The sequence below is a fragment of the Helianthus annuus genome, chromosome 3 (assembly GCF_002127325.2).
Source record: "Helianthus annuus cultivar XRQ/B chromosome 3, HanXRQr2.0-SUNRISE, whole genome shotgun sequence".
NCBI classification, from domain to species: Eukaryota; Viridiplantae; Streptophyta; class Magnoliopsida; order Asterales; family Asteraceae; genus Helianthus; species Helianthus annuus.
In genome coordinates, this window is record NC_035435.2 from 5,453,357 (window position 1) to 5,464,101 (window position 10,745).

At 35.4% G+C, this 10,745-nt stretch overlaps 1 protein-coding gene across 4 annotated transcripts; it reads right to left on the reverse strand.

Moving 5' to 3' along the window:
• Window positions 1–3,961: 3,961 nt before the first annotated feature.
• Window positions 3,962–7,178, reverse strand: LOC110927501. Of its 4 annotated transcripts, XR_004888166.1 has the most exons (8): window positions 7,082–7,178; window positions 5,583–5,627; window positions 5,435–5,493; window positions 5,251–5,351; window positions 5,016–5,163; window positions 4,793–4,873; window positions 4,565–4,678; window positions 3,962–4,476 (listed from the first exon to the last, which is right to left on the reverse strand). XR_004888166.1 is itself a non-coding variant. In XM_035987333.1 (6 exons), exons 3-6 carry the CDS (start codon window positions 5,507–5,509, stop codon window positions 4,850–4,852), a joined length of 348 nt encoding a protein of 115 aa, XP_035843226.1. In that variant the 5' UTR covers window positions 5,510–5,520; window positions 5,583–5,627; window positions 7,082–7,172; the 3' UTR covers window positions 4,503–4,849. The 4 variants fall into 4 exon arrangements, 1 of the variants encoding a protein (XP_035843226.1); XR_002585674.2 differs by having other exon boundaries at window positions 4,565–4,873; window positions 5,016–5,151; XR_002585673.2 differs by having other exon boundaries at window positions 4,565–4,873.
• Window positions 7,179–10,745: the final 3,567 nt, after the last annotated feature.

Below are 10,745 nucleotides of genomic sequence, written 5' to 3' on the forward strand. Positions count from 1 at the left end.
TGACATGCTGACAACCTATCATCTAAACTTTTGACTTTACTTTTCAAAGTTTCATAAGCTTCTTTTACAGTGTAATATGACAATTTCATTCCATCATACCTTTTTTGCAACTCTTGAATAGTTTTATCTTTTTTAACACATTCGTTGCAATCAGCTGAACATTGTTGTTTCAAAATTTTATTTTCTTTTTCAATATTTTCACATTTTTGTGATAGTTCCTTTTCTTTTTCCTTCAAAAACCTTTCATTTTCAAGCATTTCATTACATTTTTCTTTGAAAATCTTGTCTATTTTAGCAAACTCAATGTCCCTGATTTTAAATTTTTCATTTTTTTCAGTACAAGCACGGCATGTTTCCATACATTTCTTGCACTGTTGTTTAGCTTTATTATCAATTTTAATTAGTGAATCAGAAGAACCAGTTTGAATCGTTACCTCAGCTTTTGGCACCGTGGCTTCTTTTGCCTTTTGATTCTGTTATTCTTCAACCACCTGCTGTTTCTCAGCAACAACTTTCTCATCTTTCTCATCAGCTTTCTTCACCTCATCCACTAACTTCTGACTTTCATCAACGATTTCCTCTACAGTCTTCTTCTTCTTTTCTAGACCGGCATATATCACCTTCCTTATGCCTTCCTCTACCTTTTCTCTGTATCTAGGAATTTCTTCAAGTCCTTTACACCAAACTCCCACAGTTGGATTGGCAGCAACAATTGCCTTAAAATCTACCTTGTCGGGATCAACTGTTTGGTTTCCTTTAGGATCAACAGAACATTCTTTCTCTTGACTCCATCTATTTGCATGCCGTGCTTTTGTAAAAGCCTTGTCTGCTTCACTCAAATACATTCGCGCATGACGTTCTTCTCGACTCTCTTTAAACTCAGCAATCAACACCCATTTTTCTGTTCTATCGTCTTTAATATATTTACCCCAGTTAAAACCTTCATCATGATGAAACGTACTGGGTCCAGAACTACCATCACGAATCATCAACATAGCTTGTTTCTTTTCTTTAGATGACCCTTCCTCAGTATGCTTTCTTGATGGTTGCTCGTTGTTGCGATGATAGATAGCCTTTTTGTAGTAATCTTCTTGAAAAGGGTTCACATTATCATCTGCTTTGTTGTTTGTGCATTCTCTTTTGAAGTGCCCCTTTTGTTTACACTTAAAGCAAGTAACTTTAGCTTTATCAAAACCTATCTTCATATTAGGGCCTTCCAGACACTTCCTACCAGTGATCTCCATGAACCGTTGAGCCCTCCTAATAACGCTCACCATGCACCGGCGAATATCCAAAAGCTCCATCTCTTCTGGATCTACTTGATCGTAATCCTCCTTTGTCATATTTGGATTGCCGATCTTTCCTGCAATTAAACCTTCATAAGATTCCAGAACAGAAGCCAAGAAACTCATGTGCTGTCAAATCAGTGTTTAGATTTGGAGACTCTTTCCAATTTTGTTTCGGATCAGATTTTGATGATGAGGAAGATGAATGATATCCTGAATCATAACTTGGAGATTTGCTTTTTGATGAATCAGCAGCATTGTCAGTACAAAAAGTTGTACCAATCTTTGGTGACTGATTGTTCAGCAACATACTTTTTCGGTAATACAAATCAACATTCTGCTGATAACTCGAACTAGTCATTTTGTTTTGTTTCTGCAACTCTAAATCATGACTTTCGAGTTTTTCAATCAGACCATCCAATGTGATCTCATCAAACTTAGCATCATTCTTCAATACTATCACAAATGTTTTCCAATCTTCAACATGTGGCAATGCTTCAACCAGTTTATCAATAATCTCTTCTCTATCTTTGTTGATTCCAAACCTCTCCCGCCCGATCTTCAAGTGACAGAATCTCTCTATCATTTGTCTAACAGTTTCACCCTTCATGCATCCTAACAGATCAAATTCCTTTTTCAGCAGTGAGATTTTGTTCTTCTTGATGTCTTTACCACCTTCAGCTTTCAGCTTCAAAGCTTCCCACATTGACTTAGATGTTTCACCATGTTGAAGTAGAAACAAGATATCCTCTCTAACAGATTGTTGTAATAATGTTACCATTTTTAGTTCGTTAGAGTGGTCTTTTCTATCAGTTTATGAAAACTGTTTAATTGTAAGTAATACATTTTGATCGTTTACCGGTTTTTCATAGCCAAAAGTTAACATAATCCAACTATTGTAAGCATAAGCTTTCACCCCATTTTCAAATCTTGTACTCCACCAGTGATAATCTTCGATATTCATTAGTTTCGGTGGCTTTTGATGGTTTCTGTAAACATTATCATGGTTTAAACTCTCAGAAATAACATTCGAAACAGTCTTCGTCACAAGTGTTGGTTCAGTTGTTGTTTCAGATGTAAACGCATTGTAAAACGTATTGTAGAATTCTTCAGCCATGATTCCTGCAAACACATAATCAAACAGTTGATCAAAACAAAATTAACAATAACCAATTCAGTCAGTTCGTACGAAGCTAGAATAATGCCTTCGAAGTGGCAAACATTAAACTCTTCAGATACAATTGTGCGTTCGTACGAAGCTAAATGATGGCTTCGTACAAAGGTACTTAAATTCTAAGAAAACTTGTTTTCTGGGTTCGTACGAAGGTGCAGTGTATGGCTTCGTACGAAGCTAAGCTGCAAAGAACAAGTTCACGTTTTTCATGGTTTTTCACTGATTTAAGTATGAATTTGTTCGAATTTTGATCTAAAACTTTGCAGGATTGATTAAAACTGGTTTTCACACAACATATTCAGAAATTAGCCAATTTTAACTGTGAAAATGTTGTAAATCTGAATTTTAAGTTCAAAAAGAAAGTGTAGAAGATGAGTAGAAGAAGATGAAGCAATTTGTCTCTGAATCTGATGAAGTTGCTTAAATCTCCGTGTCTTCAATCTGTGCAAACAATCACCCGCTCTGATACCACTTGTGGATTCGAATCCTGGATCGATTCCTTCACCATTGAATGCGTACGAACACGTATAATGTGCGGAATCCAAATACGTGTGTGGATTAGACACTCAGATGTAATTATAAGTTGTTTTCTATTGATACTTTGACAGTGCAAAACCGTGAAAACAAACAGACAGAGTTTCCCCACTCTAGTCACCAAAAGTTACCAATGAATAAGACCCATCATTCATATATATACTAGTTGTGCCTTCGTACGAAGGTGGATTATGCTCCTTTCGTACGAAGCGCCCCTTCGTACGAAGCTACCAGAACACTAACACATATACACTTTATGCTTTCTTCTGTTCAGCATCAGCCTTGTCTTATCTGTTTAAGCTACAATATGTGATTGGCGGAAGTGATAGACATTATGCACTCACAGAAAGAAAATTTATTCGTAACAAATTGAAAAAATGTAGTAAAAACAAAAATAAATTTTATCAATAATATAAGTAATGTATTAACAAACCTTGTTTGACCATCAATATTCTTTCTACCGAGCTTCATAAACTCATCTAAACCACCTAAGTCGGTAATTATTTTTGGATAACTTTGAAAGTTTTATTTGTAATTTTATCCTAAGTATCTTAGATTTAAACTTTAAACAATTCGTGCATTCTTTAAATCTTTAACTGAATACATGTAGCTGAATTAGTAGTGGGAATTCAAAATTCCATAATAAAAGGCAACGTAATATAAAAATCTTGATAAATTATGTTATCTAACGCAGAGTAGCAATACTTTGAAATGTGATAAACTTTGGTAACGATTATCACTGTAGTATCTAATATGGTGAATGCGCTCTTTTCTAAAGTTGTTATTCGTTATTCAACGTTGTTATCCCAAAATATAAATTAGTTAGCAATAAGATCCTAAAGTATGAACTTATAACAATATGAGAAGGCAAAGTTGCTATTCCACTATATTTTGAAATTTTGGGAAAGTAAATTAACCCCAAATAAGGACAAAATTTCAAAAAATTTGGATGAAATATTAACTCCTATTTAACGAACAAAATTTCACATGCGAGCACACGCTATAACAAACAAAAGAGTTAAAAACATAAAAACAATTCCTAACCCAACTACAATATAAAAAGAATAATTTGCAAATAGGGATTATGGCCCGTATACATGTGAAATTCACTTTTTAACATGACGATCCTTTGGTGGGCATTCATGTTATCCATAGCTTTAACAATGGTGATGTCCAAATGCTTCGGTTGAATCATGTTACCACAGAAATGAAAAATTATATAATTACTAAAAAATCAAATAATGAAAAATCTAAGTGTATTATATTAGCCTTAGAACATGCCTTGAATTCGATATTGATATAAAAGTTCTATATTATACATAACAATAAAATTCCAAAAATTAATTAGAATAAAAAATATTAAGAGATTTTAACCATAGATAGCAGTTAAGTGAGTGCCAGATTTTTGTTTTGAGGCCTCACTCGGTTAAAGACTTGCAACTTAATAAAGGAAGTAGCCTCATGGCCCATAGCCATTGTTAACTGCACAATAATTTTGTAATTTTATAAATTGCAATATAAAAATGACTTTGTAGTATAAAATGTTTTTAAAAGGTTGTTGGATGCTTACAGAATTAACAAATGAATCCATTATGCATATTTGAAAGCGCAACAAAGCTGATGTCACCTTAGGAGATAGTGCGATAAAGGATCATTAAACACTATCCAATCCCTTATCCAAAGACTGAAAGCTAAAAAGAACATCAGTTCGAAAACACAATCCAAACAGCCTCTAACCTTGACAACATGACCAAAAACCAGACCATGATAGCTGTCTCTAGAATCTAATGATTCTAACCTGGATACAGGATGGTGACCAAAAACTTGGCTTCTGAACCTGCTTCCGAAAACAACACTACAAACTCCAGTTTGCGAATACCTTGCAATGAAAAGGAAATATTATGAAATAAATTTTGATATTATTTGATACAAATACAAATAATTCGAAATAAAACACAGAGGGTGGGTAAAAAAAACAGGAAAAGAAAATAGAATAAAGATCAAATAATCAAAATTTCTACCTTTCTTAAATAATGATCAATGACCTGATGGGTCTGTTCCACCAATACTAATGATTCTATGACAGCAATGAAGTTAGAAGCTGCATGTGGACAAAAACATGCCATGCCCAATGTGGAGTAGATCCCAAAATCTTCTCTATTGTTGTCCCTTGATTATGGAAAGCATTAATGTACACGTTTTGGATTTAATATACCATTATAAATTCATGACTATAAAAAAATTCATTGAAATTACCTGGTCAACAGGATGAAAACCAAAGCCACAACACCACTCAGGTTGAGAGGGTGGGCCTGAGGCGTCTGAGTTCCTCGTGTCATACGTGTGCAGTGCTTAACCTGAAATGGTACAATGAAGATGGCTTAAGTCGGTAATCGAGCTCAAGTATGGAAAAATGATTAAAAGTGTAATTTCTAATTACCCTTGTTCTCGTATCATCGGAAGTGTTGCCTAATGGACAATTAACTTGACGCAAGCATCCTAAAGTGTTATTCATATTATTACCTCCTGTTAAATGATCCATTTAAGTTTGAAAATGATAAAAGACCAGATAGAAAATTTGTGCTAACCTTGCAGCTTTTATTTCACTGTTACACAATCCAAGATAGATGTACCTAAGGAAAAACAATGTAAGGCAAACTAAAGTGTACACTGAATGATTCATATTTTCCAAAATCATGGTTAATATTATAACCCACATTCATCTCAGTCATAGATCTTAATATATACTTCATATTTAGTTATTATTATCAGCCAAAAATATTAAAAACACATTTTATTAATGTTTTTAAGAATATTAATATATTCTTAAAACAGATTTCTAATAATTAAAATAATATTAGAAATCATACCAATGCTAGCATCTTGAGGGGCAGATCCATCTAAAATAGACTGAAAGCTTCAAAAGTCAATTCCGTATTTATTATTTTAATGATTTAAAGCATATGTGGTAACAAGTAATAAATGTTTTTAAAATGATTATTGAATAATATGAATCTAACTAGTTATATAGAAACCAATAATTGTTGATTAGAGGTTATTAAAAATTAGGATAATTAGCAATTATAAAAAAATGAATGTATTCAAATTCTATTTCAGGTAACTTCATTTAAAAATAGATCAAGTAGAACTTAAATTTAAAATTACTATAATATTCTAGATGAATTTAATCAAAAGTTATATATAAAATTTCCAATTTTAAACCACTAACATGTCTAGATACATTGAACCCATAAAAAAAGGTAATCCAATTAATGTTATTAACCTCAGATCGTTGACTTCCATATTATCTTCCAAATCAAATTTTGAATTTAAAATCAACCCATTATCTATCCTCTAAATAAGGAAATAATAATTACCAATAATAATTTTGTAACAAACAGATGGATAGTACCGAACCATTATCATGATCCGAAATTCAATTGTCAAACATCAAGGATCAAACCATTAAATTCCAAGAACACATGTGATATTCAACCAATGTTGAAACTAAACAATAGAAAGGTGGAGCAAAGATTCGACAACATAGTGAAATAAAAAACAACCAAACACTTCTAAATTTCCACAAATTTATCTAGCCTAACAACAATTTACAAACACAACAACCATAATCCGATGATCAATCACAATATCAAATCCCTAAGCTCAAAAACAACATTAACACGAAAAAATCAATTATCACAAACATGAAACAAGATAAAGTAACGAAAATCAACCTCAACGCAGTACATCTGAGATGAATTAGATCGGCCGTGAAATCACATAAAAGAGATTATAAAAGGATGCAAAGGAGAAGAGAAATATTGCCCTAATTACATCTATTGAAATCCAAAGAATACAAAGAAAATTAAATATATTCAACAATAAAGAATGTAAACATATATAGAGGGGATTCGTACCTTGATGATGAATACATTTAATTATCTAGAAAAAAAAATTATGATTGAAGATAGAGAAACCCTAGACTATGAACATATGCAAAAAAAAAAAAAAAAAAAAAAAAAAAAACCAAACAAATAAATAGAATTAGTAAATCATGATGATTAATAGAAAGAAATCGGAAACCAACCTTGATGATGAAGATGTTTCAGGAGGCAATCTAGGGATGGGGAAGGTAGAGTCTTGTGATGGAAGATAGAAGCCCTAGGTTGAGAGGTGAATGAATATGTGAGGGAAACACTGATATGCGTCGGGTTATAACTTTATATATGGGAACAATTTTAGACCCGTATTACTAAAGTTGGGTCGCCTAAACCGGATGTACCAAAGGGAATTAGATGTTTGTGTTTTGGTGGGAAAACCTAATATAGAGGCCCTAGATGAGTGCCATGTGTCCCCTAGGTACGTTTTTTATTAGGTACTATAGATTAACAATGGTGGTTCAAACAAACAACTTTATACACGGTTGTATCTTTGAAATGTCTTTCGTTTGGGTGTTAAATACTAACTATATTGAATTAGTATCTCGTAGTTAAAAATTTAAATTTATTGCATTGTCTTGTCTTGAGTATAAACCATTTTTCAGTATAGTAAGGTTTTTTAAGGTTTGAAAACTATGAAATCTGAATATAAGCAGAACTAAAAGGATACAAAACCTAACATGTAGCAAATAAAAAAGGGAATGGTTATCTGCACATCCCCCAGTTTATCTACACGCCCCCTGCCCTATCCTCCTCTCATAGGGCTATACGCTTGAAATTGAGCCCACCAATACGCGTTCATAGGGCTATACACCTGAGCTCAGGCCCACCTATTTAATACCAATCGTCGGCTGTCACCCAATGATTTCCCAATGATTGGGATGTTTTAGATGGAACAAGTTTGCTGGGTTTAATGCTTGGAAATGGGGAAAGTTCTGAAATATTATTATAAAAAACTTCATAGGCGAAAAATAGGGTGCGTGGAAGGCTAGGACTTCGTCTTTTACGGGGCGTGTTACCCTTGCGAAAGCGGTCCTTGGGAGTTTACCGTCCTATTATTTGTCTATTTTCCATGCCCCTATATCTGTTATTAAAAAGTTGGAGGGTATTAGACGGGATTTTGTGTGGAGAAAGATGGGAAGACGAAAAAAACTTAGATGGGTTCGGTGGGATAAACATGAAGTAGTTTAGATTTATGCTTCATTAAAAATTTTGCAACATATAAAATAATAAGGATAAATCGCAAGCCTATAAAAAAAACAAAACCATGAAGTGGGAGTGTTGATGTGACAGAACATATGTACATAACACTCAGTTTAGAATAAAATTTATGTCGACGTGTAGATGAAAGAAGAACATCAGACCATGTGTAGTGGTTAACACCCCACCCTTGGGCGTTTTGCATCATGTGGCAGCCCAGTTAGCAATGGGGCATTATGGGACGTTTTCTAAAATGGGTGTAGTGGGGATGTGGGCATTGTGGGGCATTATGTTTGTAATAAAATTAAGTAAAAAAACATCAAAAAAATCTGATTAGTTTTACAAAAAGGAAAATGAAGGTGATGGGACACAAGAAAAGGGGTTGGGCGTAGAATATAGCACGCCGAAACTGATTTGGAGCGAAAACACGCCCACAGGGGCGGAGGCGGTGGCGTGGTCGGGCATGTTTAGGGGGGGGGTGGACGCCCCAGTACGCATGGTCTCACAACAAATAAAATTAGAAACATAAACCGCGACTTTTTATGAATAAACAAAATCATTAAATAGTTTAGATGACTTGTACGCATACAAAGTGACTAAAATTAGATAAAAAGTAACTTTGCAACTGAAGGGGTATGGTCCCACAACCTCATCACAATAAGCTTCCTTAAAGTAGAACCCTACGCGGCTGCGCAATTGTTCTAAACAGAGATATAGAAGAAAAAGCTTCGATAACCGTGCGCCATAGAAAGGATAAGACTAACATTCAACTAACACCCTTGCGCGGGCTCGCGCAAGGGCACAGTTAGGCTTGAAGTTAAGAACCTAAACACCTCCGCGCGCATGGAACAAAGACTTAAACGAAAGTGTTTTCTGTTGTAACAAAACTAAAACGTGGCAAGGCCCTAAAAAGGTTACAGCTGTAAACCTTCTGGAAGACCTCATCATGCACAACCATTCTGTTATAACCGAATGGTGACATGGCATCATCATGAACAATCGTCTCAGTCACGATGATGGCACTAACTTGGAAAAAGATCCACTCAAACCCACTTTCCATGTGGCGTCTCCCCAGCCGATGATCACACTCACGATCCGTGTGGGTAAAGGTGACGTTCATGATCATCGGAAAAAGGGAAATAACCGCTTACGGAAAATGCTTTCCATTACTATCTCCATCAACAAATTTTCCCGCCCAAATCCAGCTATAAATAAGTCAGGCCAGGTATAATCTCTCAAGTTACATTCACTTCACTTTCACTACTACTTCTTCTTCATTGAGATATGTACTTATTCTCACATCGGAGGGTGGTCACGGAGAGAACCCCCATTCTCCCCGTGGCGAGTCTAACGACTGTCTGTTTTGTAGATATCGTCAGAGAAGAAACTCGGTTAAACCCAAAATCGAAAGAGAAGATAAACCCCTTTTATGCAGAACTAAACCCTGGTCCGACTGATTCCGTTCATTCGAACCACTGTTTCTTCATTGGTGCCCACCGATTCTTCAAATTTTCATTCTCATCTTCTCGTTTTGATTCATTTCTTTACAATCTCTATTTTCCATGGCAGAGACTCCGTCAAATCGCCCATCAGATCCTCGATATGAAAACAGGGGTGATCCAACTCGTGTTACCCAGATCGATGAAATCGTGGGAAAAATAGTTAACAGCAAAATTCGTCATGAGGTACACAGCTCTGTTACCTCAGAAATGCAATGTGGAACTCAGATTCATCCAGATCCACTTTCGGAAGAAACTCCAGTTTATTGGTTCACCAAATTCCAAAATACCATAAACGGAATTTTTACATCAAAATCTGGCACCCCGATGCAAATGGTGAACACATCTAATGGATCTTATAATGATTCTTCAAACCTGCCGACTAACGTAACAGAAGTATACCCTCAAACGAACACCAGATCTGAATCTCTCCATATCAGATCTTGTTATCAGGAGTCTCAGGCAGAGTACACGCTTAAGAAGAAATCCGATAGTACATTGTTGGACCCACGATCAACATATCAGTGGGACATCCAACCCAGTAACAAAGGATATCTGGAAACATTCAGATATATGAAACAAAACATGGAAGACGACAACCACCAAAAAACCAGTACGGAACAAACATACATGGTGCAAGGGGGAACCTCGCGTAAACCACACAAACGGAGCTACAGTCAGCACTAGCGGGAAAAACAAGTAGTCTTCCCCGTTGTTCCAAGAGGTCCTCAAGAAGAACGTCCGGTAATCATAACTGGTATCTTCGATCATTATCATACTATTATCATACTGATTACATGTTCGTTGATCCGGGTAGTTCCATGGATATAATTTACTAGCAATGCTTTAAACAATTAGACCCAGAGGATATGGCGCGCTTGAAACCAATCGATTTTCCTCTAATTGGTTTCTACAATGAAGCCGTCTTCCCATTGGGTCAAATCGCCTTTCCTGTAACACTCTCAGGCGGAGAGCACTCGTGCACTGTCACAGTCAATTTTATGGTCATGCCAGCTACATCACGCCATGGCGTACTGCTGGGAAGACGTTCACAGAGGGAGTTTAGCATGATTACTTCCATACCACATGCTGCTTGTGGTTTTCCAACAGAAAC

What these genes read in the sequence shown, in the direction of transcription:
- LOC110927501 (XM_035987333.1), bottom strand. Translation starts at nt 5,509, where the DNA reads ATGAATAACACTTTAGGATGCTTGCGTCAAGTTAATTGTCCATTAGGC. An exon ending in CCGATGATACGAGAACAAGG is followed by an intron (nt 5,352 to 5,434) that starts GTAATTAGAAAT and finishes GTACCATTTCAG; the next exon opens with GTTAAGCACTGCACACGTAT. An exon ending in TTGATCATTATTTAAGAAAG is followed by an intron (nt 4,874 to 5,015) that starts GTAGAAATTTTG and finishes TTTCATTGCAAG; the next exon opens with GTATTCGCAAACTGGAGTTT.